General features: G+C 40.1%; 1 protein-coding gene across 6 annotated transcripts in view; it reads right to left on the bottom strand.

Annotated features, from left to right (window-relative positions):
* Positions 1-26,995, bottom strand: part of LOC137952952 (homeobox protein HOX1A) — a 54,221-nt gene that overhangs the window by 22,161 nt on the left and 5,065 nt on the right. For all 6 annotated transcript variants that reach the window (XM_068800084.1, XM_068800085.1, XM_068800083.1 and 3 more), the window contains exons 2-7: positions 23,940-24,663; positions 14,936-15,101; positions 14,722-14,845; positions 14,495-14,607; positions 6,252-6,824; positions 4,293-4,649 (exon numbers count right to left, since the gene is read on the bottom strand). In XM_068800084.1, coding sequence (XP_068656185.1) covers positions 4,293-4,649; positions 6,252-6,824; positions 14,495-14,607; positions 14,722-14,845; positions 14,936-15,101; positions 23,940-24,460 — 1,854 coding nt within the window. In that variant the 5' untranslated portion in view covers positions 24,461-24,663. The remainder of the gene's footprint in view (positions 1-4,292; positions 4,650-6,251; positions 6,825-14,494; positions 14,608-14,721; positions 14,846-14,935; positions 15,102-23,939; positions 24,664-26,995) is intronic.

The following is a 26,995-nucleotide window of genomic DNA, read 5'->3' as shown; positions in this document are numbered from 1 at the left end:
GAATCTGGCCCGCTGCTTCCAATGAATAGTCTCATTGTGCATTAAATTATAAAATCCCAATTTAATTGATTTCGAAGAATTAGTTTAGGGGGAGAAAGAGACCTTTGCTCCTCAAGCATATCGAGCTCAGAGATCCGGTAGCAAACAGAGTCTTTCCAATGAGCAGCAGCAGCACTGCGGTTGCTGGACCAGTTGCGAATCTTGGCTTTCAGAGCCTTCAACTTCATCGAAAGAGACCAACCCAGGTTAAGATTATTTGAAGTTTCTTGCCACTAGCAAACGAGATTAGTAGCAAAACTACCATCTTATAGCCATGAGTTCTCAAATGGAAAGGGGGATCAGCCCCAAGCTAGAGTGTGAGTGTTTATTTGAATTGGCCAATGGTCCGATCAGGTATGATTGAGGATTTGCCCAGAAGTGTTGCCATATAGTTGGAGCCAGTCAGGGTTAGCAAGGAATTTGTCTAGCTTGGTGAGAATCGGCGGAGACTTTCAATTGGACTAGGGGAAACTCTTTTGCCAGATAGGGAAATTACCGAGAGCTCGAGGCTTCCAATGAGGTCAGAGAAGGCATGCATGGTGGAGGTAATTTTTCTGGAGGGGGGGATTTTTCTAGGCATAGGCAGATGGCATTGAAGCCTCCAGCAAAGAGCCAGGGTAAATTCCAAAGTTGAACAAGAAGAAGAATTTCCTCCCAAGAATTTGCACGGTCTCATGGGCGAGTTGGGCTGCATATGCCCGCAAGGGCCCAAGAGTGCCCCAACGACCTATCCCGAAAATGGATCCCAATGGAGAACGAGGTCGGGATAGAGAGGATGGCTTCAACAAAATTAAGGTTCCAAATGACAAGGATACCGCCGGAATGGCCGACAGCATCCACAATAGCCCATTATGGGTCCGAAGAGTACTAGAGATCACAGATGACAGAAACATCATGGGATTGCAGTTTAGTTTCATGGAAAATTACAAATAGTTGCTTTATATTCAAAAAGAATTGCTTTGAGCGCGAACCAATTCCCATAATATTTCATGACAAGATGACCATATTAAGGAGAGGGGAGAGATTTTCTCCAGCTCTTCATCGTAGCATAGTTGGCCGTCATAATATTTGCATAAGTCTAAAGCCATCTCCACCATCATGTCCCATTCATGGGGGGATGGTTGTGGCGCTCAGGCTCAAAGGCCGCGATGAATCGTCTGGTGCTCTCACTGTGGGACAGAATTGGGCACCGGCGGACAGGGGAAGGTCGAGGAGCAGAGGGGAGATTTGTTGATTCGCAAGACTCGGCTGAGGTGTTTGCTTTGGCTTAAATTTGTTTCGGCGACGGGAGTAAGTGAACTTGATTGGGGTGGTGGTAGGTCGGTTGGAGGACTCGGCATCGGAGATGTGGGATGTGGGATTTGGGATGGCTGATCCGGCTCCTTGAGATTCCATCAAATACGTGAATCAAATCTTACAATCGAGTCATCAATTACCTAGCCAAAATCCAGGTAATCAGACAGCAGGGTGTCTCGAACGGGTTGAGTTTTCTCTCGGGGACTGACAAATGGCAAGGGGGATAGCATACATTGCTCCTCATTTTCATTAGGAATGCCAATTTGATCTAATAGGGAAGCTTTCTCAGTGGTGGCAATAGCACGCTAGGCCGAGGACCAAGTACCTCTTCAAGCATCTTATTTTAGAATCCCATTTGTATCTTGTCAATCCATCAATTGGCATCCACAAGGTCTTACCTACCCAGTGGTGCATACTTGGTCTCCATTGGACATGTCCAAGCAATCTAGCTTACTTACTTTTCTTATGTGTGGTGACAATCTTACGTATTCTCTAATATGTTAATTAATATTTTGATCTTTTTTTTAAAAGGTACTAATTTGATTTTTAATTGCTCCTTTACGGCCCTATCCAACTAATTAAGCATCAGTCATCATGCAAAATTTTTGTCTTATCCATTTTGTGTGCACCTAACCATAGCACTCCAGATGCTATTCTCCCCTTTAAACATGGCTTTTATTTGGCGCACTTCCACATCAAACTCCATTTACTTTCATGAAGCCATAGTTGGCAATCTCTACTGCACTTTCATTTTCCTAAATTGGTCACTAGACTTGCTCTTCGAGCACTCTCGTCTTATCTCCCTCAACAAGTCTGTGTGTTTGGAATAAAATACGGAGTTACAACTCATATATTCAGTTTTAGATCACTTACTCAACCCTTTGTTCCAAAGGCCTGTCAGCATGTAACATGTTTATGTATTGTTACCAGTAGATTCATCAATCTGACACTAGATTAGCTGCTAAAACGTACATCATAGATCTCTACTGTATTGGAGAACTTAGTTCGTCAAAGATCAATCATCTTCAGATTATCAAGCACTGAATTACAAAGCTTTCCAGATACTTAACAAATACCTGAAAAAAAAATAATCCATGGGCAACCTTGAACTGTTGACTTGAGCCTTCGGCTCAACGGCCACATGGCAGGAGGTTTCTAGTATGAGTTCTTAGGTTCAAGTCTCACCAGGAGTTAAGCTGGGGGGACTCATCCAATACCATAGTCAGACAGGCCAGCACACTTCAATCATTAGTTTCTCTGACACAGCAGTAAGTTGATTTTCCCTTAACCTATTCTGGAATAGAAAAAACCCATGGGGAGAAAAAACTGGCTAGTCCAGCAGGTTCGACCATGAAACAACCAGTTTGTGCCTTCTTCTTTTGAGATGACAACAGAGCATGTTAAACAGGAAACATGCCTCGCCCCACCCTCCCTAACACAGAAATGGCAAAGCCATTCCACCTTACCTATTTTCAGCATTCAACCCTGCCACAAAGGACACAGAGAAGTCCTCCCTATAAACACAAATACGAGGAGCTCCTCCTTGCTGCACACAGAGATGATAGAGGCGAGAAGCCCCTCTTTAAAAATGCACAGACACGAAAGGAGTGGGAAGGAGAAGGGGGAGGCCCGTCCCCTTCTCTGTGTACTAACTCATTTTTGCATCGTACAAAGACGGGGCGGAACATGGGGTAGGACGTAAAAAGCAAGAACGGAGATGACTGGTGGAAGGGATAGCACAGGAGGATTTTCAAAAACTTGAACAGACTCGCTCTGCTACCATACCTAGCACAGAGGTAATGGCAAGAGAGCAGGGGGGCCTTCCCTGTCAGTGAGAAAGATGGCAAAGAGAGGTGCCACCCCATCTCTGACAGTGACTTGGGAAAGCAGGGGCACTCCCCAACCTGCAATCAGTAAGATGGTGAGGATGGCAGGGGCTCCTCCCTGCATTAGTTCCACATAACAGTGAAAAGAATAGCAGCCTCAGCCCTATGCCCAGACTAAATGAGGAGGAAGCTTTACTTTCCAGCTTTTTAGTTATAAAATTTTATTCTTATTTATGGTATCATCCTGGTTCAACCCTCGGTTTACTTTAATTGAATTGGATTCAACCATCTTTCTCAGTTGATGGCCAGTCTAACTCTGAGACAATTGTTCTCATCCCTGATATCACTTCTCATTGCAGATTAATGATTTTGATAGAGCTACAAAGCATTTTACTTGGAAGGCAATCCTCACCTCCTCCAACATTCCAACACAGAATTATCTAACTACAGTTTTGTCTTTTCAATTTGGTTAAATAAGACCAGTTTGTTATGGAATTTTATATCCTACAACAATGTTAGCTGGTAAATGAATTTATAGTGAAAAAGGAACAATGACTAAGAGAAAATTTGAAGAAGAAGCAAATGAATGAAAGACAAAATCAGTTTTATAAAACCCAGACCAGATCCCCTGTCCAGTCATGTGTTTGTAAAAACTGGAGGGCTTAAAACCCAGCCGGGTAGCTGTTATGCAAGGGACTTCCTCCACATGATGCAGCAAGCAGGGAGGGGGCAAACAACCCCCTCCCCTCTGTTTCCACAAAGATGGGAGAGGAGCTGCCACTCTCCCAGTCATCAACAACTGGGAGAGCAGTGGCCAACCCTCCAACAACACCAGAACAGGGGGGAGGGAGCCACCAAGCCTTCTCTTCCCTCCCCTCGCCTCCCTTTTTCCCTTTTTCTTACAGAGGATGGGGGACCCTTCCCTGTCACAGTAAATGCACAGGGGAAGGACAGTACATGCACAGGGGAAGGGGGGCGGACCTTGGCTGGCAGGAGAAGCGGAGAGGGGCAATACTTAGATAACATTAGATGAAAAAATACTTAATTCATTTCTTTTGAATGGAAAACATCTTACAAATTAGGTAAACAAAGTAGGAATTTGCTGGAACCAAATTCAAATGCCTTAAGTACCTTAGATATAGATTCTCCAAAAACTTTAGATCCTGATGACTTGGCTGTGCTTCCGATAGAATCAAACTCGGTGTTACCTTTATGTAGTTCACCTGACCAACAATTTGAATCTTCATATGTCAGGTTTTTTTTAGTCTTCCCCTTCAGAGAATTTTCAGTCTTTCCCATGTCAGTATCTGGAGTAGCTTCTTTATGGTTCAACATAAGATATGAAGTTGAGTTATTATTCCTATCCTGATTATTTTCATTATCCTCAGGTGAACCACCTATTCCATCATTTCTCTTTCTTTTTGGTGTGTTCGTCTCAGTCCAGTCTTCATCATCACTTGAATCAGAAGACCTATCTCCATACTCCTCCTACGCAAACCAAAAGGTAGAAAGGGAATGAATTATCAAGCTGCAAGAACATGAAATTATGAAATATTGAAGAAAATGGGAAGTAAATGTTAGAATATAAAACTTGATCCCAAACACAACAAGAATGTAAAACAATTATAAAGGAGGCACTTAATGCCTCTAACAAGATGATGACAATTTTAAAAACCAATGGTAACCCTTGAACCAAAATCACAGAAATTTAAGGCATGACTATGTTTTGTTTTGCAACATTCACTGCTACCAAACCACCATATATAGACTCTGTGCTATTGTGCACACCTCAGAACTGAATATGATAATTTCCTTTTTTTTCTCTTACTTTGTCACCTCAAGTCTTAGCACATAATTCACCTAAAAGAATATAATTCTCTAAAACAGTAACCTCTCACTTATAGGAACAAGTGTTCTAACTAGCACTAAGTGCTACAACAGTCCAGTCAGTGGCTCCCAATGGAAGTTTGTCACAGACCAGTTCCACAAATAACTGCCATGATCAAATAGTAGAAGTGGTAGCATTTTGTGAGTTCTACCCTCTCTTTTTCAAAAACCACCCAATCTTTCATTGTTAGGGATCCATCATCCTACCTTTGCTTTGTGACTTTTGCCTTCAAGTTTAATAAGAACACTCATTTTCAAAAAAGGGGAAAAAAAGTGGGACTCCTGCCCAGTTACCTACAGAGTACAATCACATTTTATTTGACAATCATACCAACTATGTCTACTACAGAGCTGGAAATCACCAAGGATTATAGTTTCTATCACAAAACTTGAGCCTGGAATGTGCTAGAGTAGAGGATGCCAGAGACAGAGAGGTTACACTTTCAAAAAGTAAAATCTCAACTCTCACCATTCTAAAAAAGTAAAATAAAAATGTTAGTGTGGGTAAAAGTATAATATCTAGCATGGGTTCGGATCTTGTTGGTCTATAAGTTGATAAGCATCCCGTGGAGATAGAACTAAGCCAACTTATCATGATATAAGAGTTAGGTCCAAGCCTAGTCAGTGCCCCACTCTTAGCATGATATAAGAGTTTTTATTGGCACTGAATGTGAGGGGCAGTATTAGTATGGCTAAAAGTCTCACATCTAATATGAACCATCATGACCTTGTTAGGTTAATGATGTAGGAAATACGCTTCCTAAATTGATTTCTTTTCCTTCAGTCATTCTTTTCCCCTCTTCTAGTTTAATTAATAACAAAAGGAATTCTTCAGATGTACAAAATAAAAATTCCAATGGCTTTTGCTACAATGACCCAAGCCAGGCTTATTATTTTATTTTATTTTTTATTCAATTATTTATTATATTAGAAAAATATATATTAGAAATTTGATATATATTTATATTAATTTCATATTTTCACTTTCTGTTAATTGGGAGGGAGCACCCCCAACTTATCAAAAAAAAATTGAGTTGTAATCGAGTGCCACTAGTACATATTGAAGAATTATGGTAGCAAATCCCTACAGTCAAAAACAATAACCAGCTAAGCAACCCAAGCCATATTTGATCACGTCACCCAGATTTTTATGGGTGATTAGCTTCCATACTTTCTATGTATATCCTGTGAAGGGAAACTTACGTCATGCAACTTCTTATAGTCTAGCCGTTCATGGAGCCTTTTCCTGGAAGGAACTGGACCACTATGAAGCCCACTTGGATCCTCTTCCAATAATGATTGCACCTCAGAATTTGTAGAATGTTTTCTCTTGCCCTCAGGTTTAAGATTGGAAGGACCAGGTGACATCAACACAAGAACATCATCTTGCACAGCATCTCCATCATCTTCTAGTATACTCAAATCATCAGTATCAGATGAGAAGTCAGATCCATAGCTGCTTGAGCCATCTTCTTGAATATTTTTATCAGGATCCTGACCATCAGGGTCATAATCATCATCATCCGAATCATCAGAAGAAAATCCTGTGGGCACATGTACCTTGTGATTACTTGTAGTGCCTGATCCATCAGATGCCGTTGTAAAATCAGACGAATTAGTGGAACTTGAATCTTCTCCAGTCTCATCTTCATTCTTATCCTTCACTTCTAGATCCGGACCATCAGGGTCATAATTATAATCCTCTGAGCTATCTGATGGCAAGTCATCATATGACTTATCTGCAGCTGCAACAGAAGCTGCCTCAGGGAAAACTTTCTGCACATTAGGAAAGAAGTTTAGATTTGGAAAAAATAATTGTATACCAATATGCACAAGCAAATGAATGGGAATAGTTCAAAGAATACTAATTATACCAATATTTCTGAGATGTGAAGAAAACAAGAAATTTTACTTATAAAAATATTAAGCAGGAAACTCGAACCCTCTTCTTCTCCTTGACAACTCATTCACTCTCTCTCTCTCTTCTTCTCACCTGCTTCTTACTCAAAGGCTTCTTAAGATTGAAATAACAGAATCTTAACGGACATCAAGAGGAATATTGGTGGGTAAAGAAGTGCACCAATCTATAGTTGTATATATGCTCCTCATGGCAAGCTAGTCATTTGAGAGTAAGAGTTGTATATGAGGAATAGTCTCACAATGGTTTGTATTTGAAAAGATCCTATGCTTACTAATTGGGATGAGGCATCCTAACTTTGGCTAGTCATTAAGGGAGGAACTAGCCCAACTTTGACATGGCATCAGAGTCAACATAAACCCATGTTTTTGTTCTCTATGGCCCTTTGTGAATGTTTTCCATGTCTTGAGCCAACTTATTGAATTAGGCCAAGGCATGAAGGAATCTTGGGGATAAAAAAGTCCAACAGTCCATAGTTGTACATGTAGTCCACATCTCAGGCAAGTTGTGTACATCAAAGTTATGAGAAGACAGATTTTTCTCTTGTTAATATAAATACGGCTTTATAAAAAATTAAAAAAAAAGTTATGAGAAGACAGTCATAATTGGTTTGAGCTTAAGATGATATGCTTATTAGTTGGGAAGATGTCCCTTAACTTCAGCTAGGCATTTTCAGTGGCAACAAAATTCAAGCTCAGAAACCCATATTAATGTTTGAGAATCAAAGAAGCTTTGACCTAATATGAAGCTTAAGTTTTTCTTTTTTTGGAACTCAGAAGCTTAAGAGTATTAGTGCAATTAAGTTAAATATAAAATCCTAGTACAAATAAATCTTAATGTAATCTCAGTTATAAATAATTCTAAGTTGGAGACAAGAGGTATGCTCTTTTTGCTGTCCAAAGCTTTGAGATTTAGTCTCCCTTAGATATTTGATACTTTTTTTTTTGAGAAATTTACCAATTTCCGAAAGATTTTGGGAAGTTACAATGGTCACAGTAACCGAGCAACGCTGATATTTTGTTGGTTGTCCATAAAGAAGATATCAAAAATCAAACCCCATCCTTCTCGTTTTTTGTATCGGTCAAGAAGAACAGGTATTTCACTCTAGTTTTCAAGTCATGGAACCCTACAAGCCTGTTGAGAGGTTAAAAACAAGACTTAGGTTTTTGTCTCGTTGGTTTTTCCCTAGATTTGTGTTTCTAAGAACTCTATTTCAAGAGACAAGAGTCTTAGCATATCAATAATCAAGTTTCTAGGAAACTAATATCTATAACAGGTTACCTAGAAATCTCTTTCCAGAAATAAGTTTTGAGATTTGTTAAAAGGTCCCTATACTTCGATTGAATCAGGGAAAAATCCCCAAATTTTCATCAACTTAGGAAAAACCCAAAAAGTTATGAAAAAAAAGGAGGAAAATTCAGGACCATTACAGGAAAAATTGTACGTTCATTTTCTTTCCCATCATTGATCCAACCATCTCATCCTTGACAGAAATCAAGTCTGAAAAATTAAAATCAGACACTATACCCCTGAAAGGTGTCACAAATTACTTTGGTTGGACCAAAGTTGTTAACAGATTCCTCATTATTCAAGATATTGTTTTTAAAATAATGCTGAGTTATATTAAAAGGCTCAAATGAGCAAGATTACAAGGAGGGGGAACCATCCCAAACAATGAGAGATTGTTGGGATGTTCCAAATTTAGCTAGCCTATCAGCCAAAGAAATGGCAGATCTAAAAATGTGATTCCATGTACAAGTAATTGAGGTTACAATATCTGCAATAGAGGAAATAATTGGCCAAAGCTGCCAAGGGGGGAGGCTGAACTGGAGCACCAGCTGATGACCACTTTAAAGCCCCCCTCAATCGGTAGCTTCCCTTGAAGACGGTCTTTGAAAATCTTCAATCCAAAATGAAGAGCATTCACATCCGCAATGCCAACTGGCCCAGCATAGGAAAGAATAGTCTCACCTCTATGGTTCTTGAAGACCTCCACCCCCCCACCAGCCGGTCCGGGGCACCTCAGAAGCACTTCCGTTGAAGTTCACCTTAATCACTAGGGGGAGGCTCCCACTCTACCATGACCGGAATCTTCTGAGAGCCCATCATATGGGCCAAAAGACACCAATTCCATTGAAGGGAAACATGGGCCTGGGGGGGGGGGGGGGGGGGGAGGCAAATTCCTTTCTGGTGTGGAGCCAGCTAGAAATCATACCAACGACACAAGAGACCGTACCACCTAGATTGCTGAACTTGGAATTGAATCTCCAATTGTTTCGCTCGAGCCAAAGAGACCATGGGATGTGAGCAAGGCATGCAGAGAGAAAAAGTTTGCCAATTGTAGGTAGACGAGTCCCCAACACCATCTAGAAAGTACCGAATAGATCTTGATGAAGGCCCAATTTGAATGCCAATTGTCATCCAAACTCTCTATGAAAAGCCACAATGCAATAAAATGTGCTGAATTGACTCCTCACATATGCCACGAAGGGGGCAGGTACTATCCTGGGCGATGAAGCCTCTCTTGTGAAGGTTGTCTGTAGTGAGGATTTGCTCTTTGATGGTTGTCCAAATAAAAAAAATTATCTTGCTAGGCGTTGAGAGTCTCCAGGCGAGATTCGCCTTGTGCTCTGGCAGACTAGGGTCATCCTCCTTGATTTTGGAATAGGCTGAATCGACTGTGAAGATACCACTGATGTTAGACTTCCAAATCAATTTATCTTGCACTCTCTTCTGAATGATGGTACTACTGAGACTGGATAGAAGCGACCAGAAGGCTATAACTTCATCGTCGTTCAGGCTTTGGCGGAAGAGGAGACTCCAAGATTCGACTACCGAGCACAATAGGTCCATAACATTCCTAGAAAGCTCCAGGTACTCCTCAAAAAAGGGTCGGGAACCGCACCACTCATCAGCCCAGAAAAGAAGAGTCTTCCCATTTCCAGGGTAGAAGGAGGTCACGGCCTTGAAGGTTGGAAGCAACTTATAAACGGATTTCTATATCGGGGATAGATGGTGGGGAGCGCCTCCCTCTCTCCACCAATGCATTGGTATCTAAAGATAGTAGTATACCATATTTCTCCACAAATTTCTAAGGTTGGCATTAAGATTCCAAATCCACTTAAGCAGGAGGGCATTATTCATGTCCATTGTAGCTCTTATACCCTAGCCCGAGGCTAACAGATCCCCTTCCAACTGACCAAATGATATTTGAATGTGTCTTTTGAACCTTTTCATAGGAAGCGACGGCGAATAGCATCATCCTTTGAACACACAAAGGCCAAACACCAAATAAAAGACAAGAGGTAATTGGGCAAGCCAGCCAAACAAGACTTTAATAGAGTGGGTCGACCCGCTATGGATAGGAATTTGCCCTGCCAAGTGGCAAGTCGCTTCTCAAATTTCTCGATAAGAGAGGACCAAAGCGTTACCGTGGGTTGAGAATCACACAGGAGAAGACACAAATATGTAGCTGGCGTGTTCTCTAGAGTGCACCCCATGAAATCAGGCATGTCTCTAAGCTCTGCTCCATCAATGTAGTATCCCAAAAGAGTGGTTTTCCTCTAGTTTATATTCTGACTCGAAGCCAACTCAAATAGACCAAGAACAACTCTCAACTTCTTGATCTGATCCATGGTGCCCACATTGAAGCAAATGGTGTCCTCCGCAAACTAAAGAATTGGAATATCAAATGCCGCAGCATCTGCCATGGGGAGGAGCCACCCTAAGTTCTTGGCCGAATAAATTAAAGAGGAAAGATATTCCACCACCACATTGAAAAATAAAGGGGACGGAGGGTCCCCCTAACAGATGCCCCGAGTGCCTTTAAAATAGCCACACATTGTACCAATCAGAAGAACCGAATAACTGGCCGAGGAAATGCAGCTTTGAATCTAGAACCTCTATTTGACACCAAATCCCATTCTTTCCAGAAGTATATCTAGAAGCTTCCAATTGACTTTGTCAAATGCTTTCTCAAAATCTAGCTTGAGAACAAATCTGGAAAGCTTCAAGGTCTTGAAATGATAAAGAAGTTCATGACAAGCCATAGCTGAGTCCAGAATGTTCCTCACTTTGATGAAGGCACTCTGCCCCTGATGAATGGCAATCAGAAGAATCACTCGGAGACGGTTGGCAAGGAGATGCACAATTACTTTATAAGTGTTGGTGGTGAAGCTAATAGGCCCAAAGTTTGAAGGAAGCTTTGCCCCGTCTTTTTTGGGAATAAGGGCGATGAATGAAGCCCCTATACTCTTGAAAGCAATGCCACGGTGGTGGAACGAGTGAACCATATGGGCTATGTCTTCACCAATGAGCGGCCAGCAGTGACAGTAGAATTCTCCATTGAATTCATCCGGGCCCAGAGCATGATCCAGAGGGAGCCCCATAGTTGTTTTCTCAATTTCTCAACTGGAAAAGGGGAGCTCAATAAGATTGGTGGCTACGGTAGGGATCGCCATAAGATTGACCCTTTGAAAGACGGGTCGAACTGACTGACCTTCAGTGTAAAGATCTGCAAAAAAAGCTCACCAAATTGTTAGAGAAAGGGATTTGTCCAAGGTAATCCCACCATTGACACAGAGTGATGTAATACAAGTGGCTTTTAGAGAGGGATGCTAACACTAAATTTTTTCATGTCGTGGGCATTGTCTACGGTAGGGATCGCCATAAGATTGACCCTTTGAAAGAAGGGACGAACTAACTAACCATCAGTGTAAAGATCTGCAAAAATGCTCACCAAATTGTTAGAGAAAGGGATCTACCTGAGGTAATCCCACCATTGACACAGAGTGATGTCATACAATTGGCTTTTCTTTTGGCAGTGGCCATGACATGAAAATATTTAGTGTTAGCATCTCTCTCTAAAGCCACTTGAATCGGGCCCTTTGCTTCCAATGCACAAGATTGCAATGAGTGAAGGCTTGCAGTTGCCCCTAGAGAGCATAGCACTGAGCCAATTCAGCAGAGATCAGGCTTCTAGACTCCTCAACAGTGTCAATGATAGCCACTAGTGCAAGGGCAGAGGCTTTCTTAGCCGAATGAGTGGACTGGCCCTCAAGGGCCCAAGAGTGCAAAAGGGGCATGAGAAGCTTGAGTTTCACTGAGAGGGACCACTCGCTTGGGCCGATAGCAACAATCCTCCTCCAAAAGGACTTGACCGAAGAATCAAAAGTGGGGTCATTAATCCAAGCATTGTTGAATCTGAATGGCGGGGGGGCCAACTACCGAAGTGAGTATCCACCATGATCGGCCAGTGATCCGAAACTGAGCGGCTAAGGACTTTGCCAGTAGCATTGTTATAGAACCGCAGTCAATCCTCGTTGGCGAGAAATCTATCAAGCTTTGATAATACAGGGGGTTGCCTACTGTTGGACAAAGCAATTTCATCAAGCTCCTAGCATCCAATGAAGTCAGCAAAGAGCCTTGTGGAGGTATTGCTCCTCCTAGACGGCGGGGACTTCTCATGGCATAACTGAATCACATTGAAGTCTACAGCGAGTAACAAAGGGATAAGCCATCTCTGGTAGATCGACAGGAGGTCGTCCCAGAAAAAGTGTCTCTCGCTATGTCTGGTAGGCCCATAGACCCCCACGAGACACCAATGTTCCCCGAGCACTTGTCCTGCAACTTAACGGCAAGCGAGTAGCTTCCCCAAAAGCTACCAATCACCTCAATGATGCCCGTGTCCCTGATAAGAAGAATGTCTCCCGCGGAGACAACAGCATCCACAGTGATCCAGCCAAGCTCCCTCAGAGGCCAAATATCACAAACGAAGCCGAGCGGGAGAGAAGGCACCAGTCCACTTTTTCAGCAAGTTCTAGTGGTAGTTCTTGTGTAACTGAATTAGGACACTCAAATGCTTTGTTTTATTTATGATTTTAGTAGAGTTACGTGGGTATATCTCCTGAGGGAGAAAACCGAAGTCTTAGATGTATTCCTGAAATTTTTCCATGAAATAAAACATCTATTTCAATACATTTATTACGTACAGATAATAGTCTTTTGAGCAATTGGGAAACATTTTTACTAAACCATTTGTGAAGTGTGAGCATATAATAATCAGTGAGAAGCTGAGATTGTTAGATATTTATGGCGCGGCTTGAGGGGCAGTGTTAAAAAATATATTTTAGAAACATTTTGGTAATTGTACCTATATATTATTACCCTTGGTGGTCAGCTAGTATGTTAGGACACTAATTACTAGGTCAGATATGCTTTTCTTTTCATTTTTCATCGGATATTGAGTGTATTAAGAGATCGTATATTAGGAGATTGTGTACTATAGGGGCATTTTTGTCCTGTTATCTGTTTTTTACTTAGTGACATATGAGATGTTAGGGGTCGAGTCGAGTTTAATCCCTAACGAGCAGCCTCCCTGATGCTGCTTTGATTGCCCCCTTCTTCTCTCTTTCTCTTTTATCTCTTCTCTTCTTATTAATTTAATTTTATGTTTCCTCACAGTTATTAAAAAAAAAGAAATGTAATGTTAAACAATTAAAGGACCGATGGATAACCCATTTTTCGCGAGTGAATCAAACATATTGTAGTAGATTGTCAGTTCTTACTAAATAAGGTGCAAAGTCACATTATTTCTACTCAGTCAATTTCAACAAAAAAACAATTTCACCAAGGCTTTGTCATCAGCACAATTGCATTTACTTTGAAGCTGAGACATCTAATACTTATATGCTTCAGTTGGGGGCAGTCCGAGTATATGAAGGAGTCATACACTGATAGTAAACTAAGTTTTAATCCAACCGAGTTAGGTAATAAAGAGTCCTAATAAGAAGAACTCTCTACATAATCTCAGTTATAAATTAATGGATTTAGAGATCAGGGGTATACGCAATCTCCAATTTTCTCTTTTCTCTTTTTCTCTTCTCTCTCTCATACTATCTTTTGTTACTTTTGCTCTTTGCATCATGAGGCTCCAAAATTCAAGTATAAAAAGGTGTTAGCATATTCCAAGAGTATATTTTCTTGTATTAATTTCAATAAAGTAATTCTTCAATTTTTCCGAGACAGGTCTTTTTTTTCAATAAAGCTCTCATCCCATGGACTAGAAGATCTTTTTTTCTACAAGCACCATGTTACTTTGGTCTCTCTCTTTATCCCTTTTTTTGTTCCCCAAATTAAGCCTGCTAACTATCTCACTGGTGGGGGTGGATTATTAAAGTAATTATCCCAAGGGGTATCGCTGTTCTATAGGACTGACTCCATGTGTGCATGTCTATAAATACTAGTAAAAAGTTTGCCCCGTTATCTTGCACATGAACCACAACTACAACAGATTTTACTATTAGTTTCTACTAGTGATTCTTAAACAAAGCCAATTAAGAAAGAAAAATATTTTACATAGAGACACTTTTCCAATTTCAAATAACACTGAACTACTATATCTTCTTCTATAGTTTATACTTTTCAGGAATTCTCCTTATAAAGAGGAACAAAAGACCAACTCTTTTTGGAGAAATAGAGAGGATAAGATTTTACAAAAACTACATGAGATCAGAAGCAGCCCACTCACCTCCCAGCTGTCACTGATAGAAAGATCACAACCCAGAACATCATTAAGCAGGTCAATGCAGTCTACTTTACAATCACATCCAGGGCAAAGCCAACCTTCATCTTCAGGAGGGACTGCAGAATGTGAATTAAAAATTTTAACATAACATATCCCTCTATCAAAAAATAATTAGAATTGAGTTTTAAATTATCAATGAAATTGAAGCAAAAACTGTGAAAATGCTTTACATTGTTCCTTCAATAATGGGGGTTCCAGACACATCTGGTGAAAGCCTCGTTCACAAACCCCATCACAGAGTATAATATCGTTATCAGCAGACAACTCTTTGGACCCACATTTGGCACAAAAAATCTGAAACACGAGTAATAAGTTACTATTTGGAGAAGATAAGCACAGGAAAAAATATATAAACAAATAACAGACTTATGTAGTTGCACATACATCCTCACTGTCAATTTGTCCCTCGGAATCAAAAAGAGATTCCTGAAACCTCCCCTTGGCACAGGAATCATCGAGATGTTGAACTAAATTGCGTATTTTTAATTTGCACTGTACAATTTCAGATGAAGCACGTTGGAGCTCTTTCTCTGGCCTTATTTTGTCCAAGCTGCAAAGAGAAACACAAATCAAAAAAAGGAATGCAACAGTAACCGAACCCTCAAATCTGTTAAATAACACATGAATTTGGCAGACTCCCCTGACACTAGGAAAAAATTTTGTGCAACTGTTACACATAAAGTTGATCTCAGTATCTTTAAAATGAATAAAAAAGAAGATATGTTTGCTAGGGAGGGAGCTAACCTACAATCGCTGGTTGTAAGAGAATTGCTCCCCCAAATTTTGTAATTTTCTCTCATTTTATTAATACATCTAATTCAAAAAAAAATGAATAAAAAAGAAATTGAAAAGCACCAAGAAGCTTTGCTAGTTGCATGGTTACTTCAAGCCATAGGACCCAAATATGAAGCTTCTAGAGCTCAACTGTTGGCCAGTTGTAAAGCCCCATCATTTGAAGAGACCTGTGCTAACTACTAAGAGCTGAAGCAGCAGTATCATTTTCCTTAGCTCTATCCCCAACATTGATATAGCTTCACTCAACACTAATACCAATACTAATCAGTTGTGCGGCATTGTAAAGGACATCAAAGAGGAAGAGATAGAAATCATGGGGGAGGACATGGACAAGGCCGAGGTGGTCAACCTTGTATTCACCGTGGTAGAACTAATCATATGTCAAATAAATGCTAGGACAAATTCGAGAAGCCTAACTGGGCATATCAAGTCACTCAACTGCTCAGTTACATTATTTCCATCTATCTACATTCTTCAAAACCTTTAAACAATAAAAACAATTGCCGGAGGTCATGAGAATGACTTATACTATTTGGATGGTGTAGAAGACCGGGGCCTACGAGCCTTTCAAAAACTTCAATTTTGTAAAATAGTTACTTGAGGTCAGGTCATCCATCACCAGCAAAGTTGCATCAACTTCTTTCTTATCTAGGTCCTACAGTGTGTTTTGAGTATAACGCTTGTCAAATGGGGAAGCATTCTAGAAGTGTTTTTCCTCAAAGAGTCAATAAAAAGAGTTCAACTGCATTTGCAATAATTCATACAGACATTTGGGGTACAGTTTTTGTCAAAAGTTTGTTTAGTCATTAGAATCTTGCTTCTCTTATCAATGATTTCAGTAGGGTTACATGGTTATTCCTTTTTAAAGGAAAGGTCAGGAATTAAAATGTACCCAAACAAATTTACAATGAAATAAAAGTACGGTTTTCTTCTAATATTTGTGTGCTCGATCAAACCACGTGGGCGAATTCTATAGTAACAGGAAGAGAGACCACAGTGTATGCTAGCCCACTAGACAAAATACAGTGGTTACTTCAAAGGTTAGGGCAGTTGACTTCAACACCCACCACCTCTATCTCCAAGAAAGCCGAATCCTCATCCAATGTAAGTGCCATTATGGCAAGCACAAGTATGTCAGCACTGAAAGTGTTACATTCTCCCAACTGGATCATTGATTCAGGAGCATTCACTCTAACAATGCAAAAGAGTATTTTGAGTCCATCCTTTCAATATTTTGTGCCTCAAATGGCGCATCAAATGAAGGTCCCGTAGATTTACGAGGGAGATGTATTACTTACAACTTCATTTAGTAAACAGAGTATCTTCTAGTGTTTTGGAAGGTAAAATCTATATAATTCCAAACAACCATTGTTTTTTGTCCCAGCTTGTTTTTGGATGTATATCGTCCATGTTTTTCATCCAATTTTGGATATATTGCCCCACATGTTATCAAATGTATATTCTTGACTTCTCTCAAGTTCAAATAGGATATAAGGATTTCAGTCCAAGTGCTAAGAAAGTGTCTCTATTGAGAAGTGTCTCTATTGAGATACCACCATTTTTCACAATGTTATATATGTCTCCAAATCAGTCTAATGCCTTCATTGAGTCTCCCTCGTCTGCAATTACCTACCCATTCTGACATATGTTATGCCACAAGTGGAAAGTGAAGTGTTGAAACTATTACAAATGTACGAAAGAAGACATAAAAACTCAATTACAAAGCCACCCACAAATCCACCTCAAGTAATGCAGAATAAGCCTGATCATCAATCTTTGCTAGTAGCTCCTTCACCATCATCTGACTCATCTTAGGATCCATCTGCCGTTATTCCTTATTTTGATCATCTTAATGCACTTGTTTTGTTTCCTTTGATCATTTATATCCTTCCTATACAAAATTTATGTCCTTGCTGTCCTCTTCTTGTTCTTCCCAAATCTTATTAGGAAGCTATGGATGATTCCAAACGGATCTATGCTATGGAAAAGGAATGCAAGGATTGCAATCACAGCAAACTTGGAAATTATGTGATCCTCCACCAGTGGTAGAAACTGTTGGGTGTAGGCAAACTTGGAAATTATGTGATCCTCCACCAGTGGTAGAAACTGTTGGGTGTAGTTTGGGTGTTTATTATTAAATACATGTTAATGAGTCCATTGAAAGGTAAAATCTAGTGGTGGCAAGGGTCATACACAAGAGATATGAGGTGGATTACTTTGACACCTTCTCACCTGTTGCAAGATTGAGCTCAATTTGGATTCTTTTTTCTTTTTTTTGAAATGATGCTGAATTTTATTAAAAGAGCTCAAACGAGCAGATTACAAGAGGGGAAGTCTTCCCAAACAATGATAGATTGCTGGGAGGTTCTGAATTTTGCCAATTTATTAGCCAAAGAATTAGTTGATCTAGGAACGAGGTTCCAATTACAATGAATGGATGACACAATGTCAACAATACAATCAGTGATTGGTCAGTGGCGCCAAGGGGGGGAGCTATCTTTTGAACTAGGGGTGGCATCGAGCCAAACCAAGCCGAGCCCGAACCTGCCTATGTTCGAGCCGATCTTGATTTAAATATTTCGAACTCGAGCTCAAGCCTAAAATTGTTATCGAGCTTGAGCCTAATAATTTTAACCGAGTTCGAGCCGAGCTTGAGCTTCAACATTCATTTAAAACTTTTCAAAAAATACATGTCTCGAGTTCGTGCTCCAACATACATTTAAAAATTTTTAAATAATACATGTCAAATAAATTGTATATAAAATTATGCATACATTTTACATAAAATTGGGAATGACCTCTACTTAAAATTGGGTATAAGGGTGGCATCGAATCCAGCTGAATCTAAACCTTGTTCAAGCCGAGCTTGATTTAAATATTTCGAACTAAAGCTCGAGCCACTTAAAATTGTAATCGAACTCACGCCTAATAATTTTAACTGAGTTCGAGCTTGAGCTCTAGCCGTGTTCGAGCTTAACCTACATTTAATACTCTATATAAAATATAAGTCAAATAAATTATATATAAAATTATGCATCCATTTTAAAAAAAGAATGATAGGGGAGGTTCAGGATTGAATTCAATAATGGATTAAAACGCACCAATATTAATCTTTTTACTCCAAATGTTGTCTAGCATGTTTTGTAATTTTTGAATCTGGCCATAAATTTACTATGGCCTCCTTAGTGCCCCTCGTTGAAAATTTATATTCTAGGAAAAACTAGAAATGTTTTTCCTATCATACATATTTCCAAAAAAACCTTTAAATAAAATCCTATTACTATTAGTGACTTATTAGAAAATTACAAGAAATATTTTAAAATTTTCTTAGAAAAGTTAAATGGACCTCTTATTGCCTTTTCTAGGGAAATAAATAAAAATTAATAATCAATCTAATATATTACTATACTTATCGATAAATTTTTAATCAAATAAAATGTCAAACACAAAATTGCAATGAAAATTGCCTCATGCTAAAAGTATTACAGCATCAACAGTTAAATACTTATTCAAAAAATTTCTATACGGTTTTTCTAGCCTAAATTTTCAAAAAACTTAGGGGATAAATTATTTCTCCCATGGTTATGGTTTTCCGCCGAGACGACGCAGAGGGAAAGGGGTTACGGCGCCGATGAGGACCTGTTGTTGAGGATGACGGCTGCGACGGAGGCAGCGGTGACGGAAACAGAGGCGAAGGCGAGGGGAGAAAGAAATCGAAAGGACAGCTAAAGAAGCGGTCGGCGACAGCTGTCAACGGCGAAAGAGGCGGCGACAACAGCGGACGGGAGGGGCTCGGAGGTGACGAGGGGAGGAAGAATCCCCCCCCCCCCCCCCCCGCTCTCGCTCCCGGTTCCGTCTCGACCCGTTAACAAGTCGTCGAGCCAAACCTGGATTCAGTCGAGCTCGGCTCGTTAATTTAAACGAGCCGATCCCGATCTCGAAATCCAGGGATACCGAGCCGAGCTCAAGCCGCTCGCGAACCGGCTCGATTTGAAGCCACCCCAATTTTGAACACCAACTGATGATAGTCTTTGAGTCTCCTTCGATAAGTAACTTGCCATGAAACCGCTCTTTAAAGATTTGGAGGGCGAATAGAAGAGCACTCACTTCAACAGTATTTGAATCAGCAATACCCACCGGCCCAGCATATAGAATAGGGCCTCCACTGCTGTCTCTGAAAACACCACCAACTCTAGCCGGCCCAAGACAGCCTAAAGCACTGCCATCAAAATTGAGTTTGATGCAGTCATAAGGGTGAGGATCTCAGGTGGCCATAACCGGATTCCTACAAGGGCCCACCATATGCGCAATCAAACCCCAATTTTTTCGCAGGGAAACGCCCGATAGAGAAGCAAACTCTTTCCTAGAATGTTACCAAAGCTCAATTTGGATTTTTATTTCCACTATCATGATTCAAGAATGGAATTTGCACCAACTGGACATTAAAAATGCATTTTCACATAAGGATTTGCATGAAGAAGTGTATATAAAGCAACCTCTTAAATTTGTTAGACAAAGAGAAGCATAAAGTGTGCTAGTTGAAAAAGACCATTTGTAGGTCTGAAGCAATGCCGAGAGTACGTTTGAAAAGTCAGCAAAGTAAAAAATGATTTTGCTTCAATCAAAATCATTCTAATCATTTTATGTGTTCGAAGACGAAAGACAGGGGTTCTAAATTTGATTGTGTGTGGATAACATTGTCACCTCTTGCAGTGACAAGGTGGGAATTGAAGACAGTAAGGCTTGCCTCAAACAAAATTTTCAAATAAAAGACAGGCAAATTAAGGTACATACTTGGAATCGAAATGGCACAAAACAAACAAGGGACAATCCTATCACAAAGAAAGATATCACAGATTTACTCACACATGCAAGGATATTAGGTGTCAAACTTGTAGCTAAGGACTCAATTTTGGAACTGCAAGATGTCATCCAAAACCTAGGCTAGTCCATTATGAGTTAGTAACTAGGATTTTGAAGTGTCTAAAAGGCGCACCAAGGACAGGACTAAACTGTAAGCCACGTCAATATCTAGATCTAGTTGGTTATTCTTTTTTTTGAGAAAGTGATGATTTCATTAAAACAAAAACAAAAACAAGATTAGACAGGCCTCCTCCTTACAAGAGGAACAAGGAGCGAGGCCCCCTGCTTAGCACAACCGTCTACAACAGAATTCGCAGAACGGGGAACATGGGACCAAATACAAGTAATAAAGGGGAGAATGTCCAAAATGAAATAGTAAACATCCTAGTGACATCTAGTTGGTTATTCTAATGCAAATTAATCAAAATCCAAGTTAGAAAAAAGGTCCAGTAGTGACTATTGTACATTTGATGACGGATACTTGGTAACATTGAAGTGCAAAAAGATCCCGGTTAAGCAACCTACCTCGGTATGCCACTATTCAATGGGCGTATATGTAAGAGTCTCCGGAATCCGGTGGTGGAGAAAATTGAAGCCCAGCTTGCATCCTGAAAGGGACGTCTGCTTAGTAAAGCGGGTAGGCTCATCCATCTCAAGTCTTGCATTGCAGGAATTCCTAACTATGCACTATCTTTTATGCCCTGTCCTATCTCCATCTGTAAGGCTATGGATAGACTCAAAAAAAGATTCCTATGGAGGGGTTCGAGCGATACCTTCAAGTATCATTTGGTTAGATGGGATGATGTTTGTTTGCCAAAGAATATGGGTGGCCTGGGAATTCGGAAATCCAAGAATATGAATCAAGCGTTGCCTCTAAAATGGTTATGGAAGTTCAATACCCATTCTTCAAACTTCTGGAAGGATATGGTTCTCACTAAGCTTGGTGGGAACATTCATTGGTGGATGTCAGGTGGTAATCGTAGAGGTTTATCCTCAATATGGAGAGCACTATACCTCCTGCTTCCAAAATTTTATTCCGCAAGTAGATTCTATGTTGGCAACGGTAGATCACTCAAGTTTAGGGAAGATTTGTGGATAGGGCAGGTGCCATTGTAGGATGCTTTCAAAAGTTTATTTCTCCTCACATCTCATAGAGACATATCAATAGTAGAAACTTTTGAGGAGGGTGGTATGAACTTTCATCCTTCTATCGGATAACGAGGCCCTAAAGGCTAGTCGCCTGATGGATTTTGTTGCATCAGTTAAAATTCGCCCTATAGAGGCTGACAAACTCATTTGGTGGCCAGATAAAAGGGGCAAATTCACTGTTTCATCTGCATATGGCTTCTTAAATGGCTGGAATTCATCTTGGAGGGAGTATGAAATTAACTTCGTATGGCGTATTTGTGCTCCCCCAAAGATAAAGTTCTTCATGTGGAGCGCCTGTTAAGGCAAAATTCTCTCGGCAGACGTTCTTAGAAGAAGAGGTCATCCCTTAATTGACCCCCTGTGCCCATTCTGCAACTCTGAAGATGAAACCACAAGTCACATTCTTCTTCAATGCATATTCTCTTGGAAGGTGTGGAGCCTCATTCTTAGTAAGTTTGGGTTACAATTTTGCATGGCGGTTGATCTTCTCTCATTCAGTAAGTCACTCACTAGTACCCCTCTGCCTGGCCTTGGAAAAATGATGCTCTCTGCTTGCGTTAGTTTCATCTCGTGGGAGCTTTGGAACAAGCGCAATAGAAGACGATTTGACAGAAAATGTGAATCTGCAAATCGGGTAGCGGATTGAGTGGTGGGTCATATATCTACTTGGCTTCTGACTAAGAAAGCCTTCTCTTCCTTTTTGGGCACCCCTATCCGTGACAACTGGAGAAATATGGCTATGATGCATTCTGGGACAAAGATCCCGGTTTTGCAAGAATGGTCTCCTCCTGCTTCTGATTACCTTAAGTTAAACTTTGATGGCTTGTGTCTCGGTAATCCAGAGATTTCGGGTTTCGGAGGAGTCATTTCAGACCATTTCGGCAATCAGCTTTTCTCTTATGCCGGCCCTCTGGGCATATCTGACTCTACGTCTGCAGAGCTACATGGCCTCCTCTCCGGTCTCTGTGTCTTCAGAGACAATTGCAACGGCCCTCTTCATATCGAAGGTGACTCAAAAGTGGTTATCGGATGGTGTGAGAATGCTTCTCCTCCCCCGTGGCAGCATTGGGATACTTTTCGGGAAATTTTAGATATTACCTCAATTGTTTCTTGTATTTGGACTCACATTCCGAGATCCGCTAATTCGGTAGCAAATGTGCTTGTTAAGCAGGGAGCTAACCTACAATTGCTGGTTTAAGAGATTTGCTCCCCCAAATTTTGTAAATTTTGTTTTTCTCTCTTTTATTAATACATCTTTTTCAAAAAAAAAAAAAAAAATTGAAGTGCAAAAAGCAAACAATAGTAGCTAGCTCGAGCGCAAAAGCAAAGTATCAAGCTATTGCTCACACCATGTGAGTTGATGTGGATAAAATCCCTGGTAATTGAGTATGGATTTGTAACTGATAAGCCTATGAAGATGCTTTGTAACAATCAAGTCTCGATTCTTACAGCCAATAATCCAATGTTTCATGAGCGTACAAAGCAAAAAGAAGTGTATTGTCACTTTATCAGAGATGTAGTTTTTTTTTTTAAATGATATCAGAGATGTAGTTATAAGTGGGAAAATTTCTAAACCTCCTATACAACCTTCTAATATACTTGCTAATTTGTTTACTAAAGCCTTTCCAAGAAAAAATTTCTCGTGTTATGTAACTAGGACTATTAAATATATATGCCCAATGGACATATCAGTTCTCAAATACTTATGGGACACCTTGATATGCAATATGTATCAGCCAATATGCTCAGCTATATCAGGTGATGCACCCTCCATATTGGTTATATCCCCTAGAGCAAAATCCAATATATGTAAGCTGATAGCAATATGTATGGGCAATCTGCCACCCCCGTATATGCCTCAGCTTAAGGGAGAGGGTCAGGATGCATAAGATCAAGACACTTAGGAGGCTTACACTCACCACTCCCTCTCATGTCAAGGCCACAAACTCACAGTGAAGCATAAACTAAGGTTGATCCCAAGAAGACCAATTGCTCTAACACCATTGTTGGATCAAGCCCGGTTCCAACCCAAAATGACCAACCACTTAGGAGGCTGGGATGCTTCCCATGCAACACGTTTTATTTCAATAAGGGTATTTCAGTATTTTGCGATGTAAGCTGTACTTAATAGAGAGAGAGGACATTTTTTGCCCCATCTCTAAGATTAATGAATTGACAAGTTGTTCTCTAGCTACTCTGTTTTGACGCAAGTCTTTAACCCCAGAATTTCAAATTTTACGAGCCCAAAACAAGGCATTAACAGGAAATATCCCTTTGGGCCCAGCTATCAAGATAATCAGTGGAATCATCAGCAATACTACATGATTTGTGTCAAAGACATAGCCTTTCTACTCATGACAAGAAATAAAAAAAAAAAGACAGCATTTCCAAGTAAGAAACATGAAATACAATTTGCCAACAAGTTCTTATAAATGCTATCAATTGCCTGTGCCACCAATTACACAAAACTGCAGTAAAATAAATAAATACTTCAGTACCAACAGGGGTAAAAACAATTACTTTAAATATTTTGAAAAGCAAAAAGGAAAGATAAGTGATAAAAGAGTAATAGTCCACAAACCTAAGACCTTTCCAGCCTTCACTAGCATATGCATCCAGCAGACTCTGCTCATAGTTGATACGGCTCACTAAATACCTAATATGTTTTCTGAGTTTAGAAAACTCATCATCAACCACTTTTCTTCTACCTTTCCTTTTCCTTTTGTTTTTCTTTTGTTCAGTGCATACATCAACTGGTCTGACACCTTTTTGGATAGAAACATTATTGCCCTGAGATCTTGACCTAAGAACCCTGGAACTATTTGCAGATGATCTGAGGCTATATTTCCTGTGGCCAATTTTTGACAACGCTTTCTTCCCTTTGCATCTCAACCTGCCAGAGTTATGCCCTTTGACTTTCCCTGCTTTCAACTTAGCTTTCCCGGCAACTCCAAGTGAAGATTCTACATCAACAATACCAGCTGAGTCCAACCTAGAATTCCTACTTCCCACATCTTCTGTTCTTTCCAATTCATTATTGCATTTTTGTTGATTCCAGATTTTTTGAGGGCTCAAAGCATTATTTGCCTCTCCATTCTCCATTGAGGGGCAAAAAGCATCCGTCTTGGAAATAAGTACCAAATCAAAAGCAGCAGATAAACAAGTAACAGTATTTACATAGGGCGTTATTTTAGGTGACTAAATGAAATCCCTAACATCCTGCTTTTTTAGTTTCTTGAAAGATACTTAAGGTCCCAGTGTTCAGCAGTAGAATCAGATGAATCCAAATGAGAACTAGCTAGAACCTGCAATATCAGCATAAGTACTCATTAAGTACATATTTTGAAATATGTAGAGGAACACACATATAACAAGAAATGCATCTTAAACCATCCCCAAATTCTCTTAAGAGGTAAGTTAGAAAAAAAAAATGTAGTAAAAAGTGGGTAGATGGGTGTTCTGCAAAAGAAGTGTACCAACAGCTCATTTTGGGATTCAAAATGGTTATCAGTTAATTTTTCATTTTCAGTAGGAGGACCCCACTTTTAGGCCAAAACCAAAAGTTTGATCCCTTACATATACAACTATTTGTCTAAAGATTCTCAATGTAGCTTATGCACCAAAAAAAATCATGAGCTTCAATTACTTGGCTTTAGATTTTTTTTTCTTTTTTTTTTAATTTTGATCATTATTATTTCATTAGAAAGCTATGCAAAAAATTCATCCAAGCATAAAATGATCATTTTCTGCCAAAAGCAGCATCCTCAAATTGTGACCTAACCAAAAGTTAGTCACCTATCAATCCAGTTCAAAGAACTTGAAATCTACCAAAATGATGCAGACAATGCAACAAGAGATAAGTCTATAACTGACTGTATTAGGGAGATAGATGAAGTTTGTTAGGAAACCATTTTCTATCATCGATTCACGACAGATGGGGAAAAAAATACGAAGAAAAGCGGTAAAGGTGCTATATGCACTAGCGTCATACTATGAACTATTCATGCTCAGGTGTAGGCGAATACAAACAAATCCTCTGTGAAAGATACAATTGCTAGGGTTTTGAGGGTTGAACCATTGACCAGTTCTACTTAAGGGAACAAAGGTGAAGCCTCAACTCTCAATAAAAGTCCAACCCAATATTCAAAAGCAAGGTGAGGTAGTGAAAAAGGTTGAGAGAATAGATAATGTGTCCGTTAGTGGCCACAATAATGACATCTATAATAAAAAATTTAATAAATTTGGGAAACCTGCAAGAGCCAATCAGGTTGTGAAGGAAGGTGGCAACTCTTTCACGATACTGACTCGAAGATGATGACAATAAGGATGACTTCATAAGTTGTTGCAATAGTTTATGCAAGTAATCACAAAGTCCACTAAGTTGCAGTATGAGAAAAACAAGTTGTGATACCTTAATGGTGCAATTAATTGGAAACACAACAAATTCTTATTATGAGTGGCATCTACAACTTAGACATCTTTTGATCAAAAAAGCTCCAACAATTATTTCCTCCCTTCAGTCTTATGACGTGTTCTAATTGTGAAACCTGCCAGCTTAGGAAGCATCATAGGACAATTTCTCCATAGAGTCAACAACAAAAGTTCTACTCCTTTTGCTGGCTTCACTCTCGTCGAGAATTCTCTGCCCTCAAGGGGGTGTTGCTTCGCATCAACTAGCGTATCCTCGCCCACATGGTGGGCCCATCAAAGACACCTAGCATGGTTGAATGCCCCCCCCCCCCTCCTCTAGACAGCATCAAACTGAACTTTGACGGTAGTGCCTTCGGTTGCCCGGGTCTGGCTGGATTTGGAGGCGTATTCCGCAACACATTGAGTGAGGCCATTTTATCTTATGCAAGACCATTGGGTCTTGCTGACTCTACGACCGCTGAAGTCTCTGTTGTCCTCCACGGTCTAAATATTTTCAAGGAACAGCTCTCTGAGCATTTACTCATTGAAGGGGACTCGAGATCGACTTCCCCCCCTTGGCACCACTGGTCTACCATGCATTCCATTCTGGATATTGTATCCGCTATTTCATGCTCTTGGAACCATATAATCCAATCGGAAAATTATTTTGCCGACAAATTAGCTAAGTCTAGGACCTCCATCCAATCTCTCTCTCCTTTTTCTCATTCTTGTTTTCCACTTCTTCTTGCCCTCTCATTCTCAAAAACTCACAAATGGCACAATTGTCGATGTCAACAAGTTTGTGATTGGCCTATTCTCTATTGTGGGGAAGATTGTGGATAAAATCAGCAGGCACCATTAGTGGTTTGGAAGATGTATATGGCCAGCAGATAGGCAAGGAGCTGATTTCTGGGAGGAATTGACTGAGGTGATGCAATCATCCAAAAACCCCTAGCTATTTGCTAGTGACTTCAATGCAGCCAAATTCCCCAATGAGAAGAGCCCTCTTGTAACCAAGTCACATCCACAATGAGAAATTGCCTGAGAACTAGATGAAATCCCAATTGCGGGTGACTTGGAAGGGATTCTGCAAAGCTGCAGCACCATTGGCTACTAACATGTGACTTCAACTCAATCAAATTCTGCAGTGAGAAATCCCCCCAACAAATCAAATTAACTCTTCATTGAGGGGATTCACGTATTTTATTGAAAGTTATGACTTGGAGG

The sequence above is a fragment of the Aristolochia californica genome, unplaced genomic scaffold, assembly GCF_029961685.1.
Source record: "Aristolochia californica isolate CCGP_79_NKW_82.1479 unplaced genomic scaffold, dmAriCali1.0.hap1 SCAF_16, whole genome shotgun sequence".
NCBI classification, from domain to species: Eukaryota; Viridiplantae; Streptophyta; class Magnoliopsida; order Piperales; family Aristolochiaceae; genus Aristolochia; species Aristolochia californica.
Note: the sequence above shows the minus strand (reverse complement) of the source record. Positions and strands in the feature narration are given on the sequence as shown.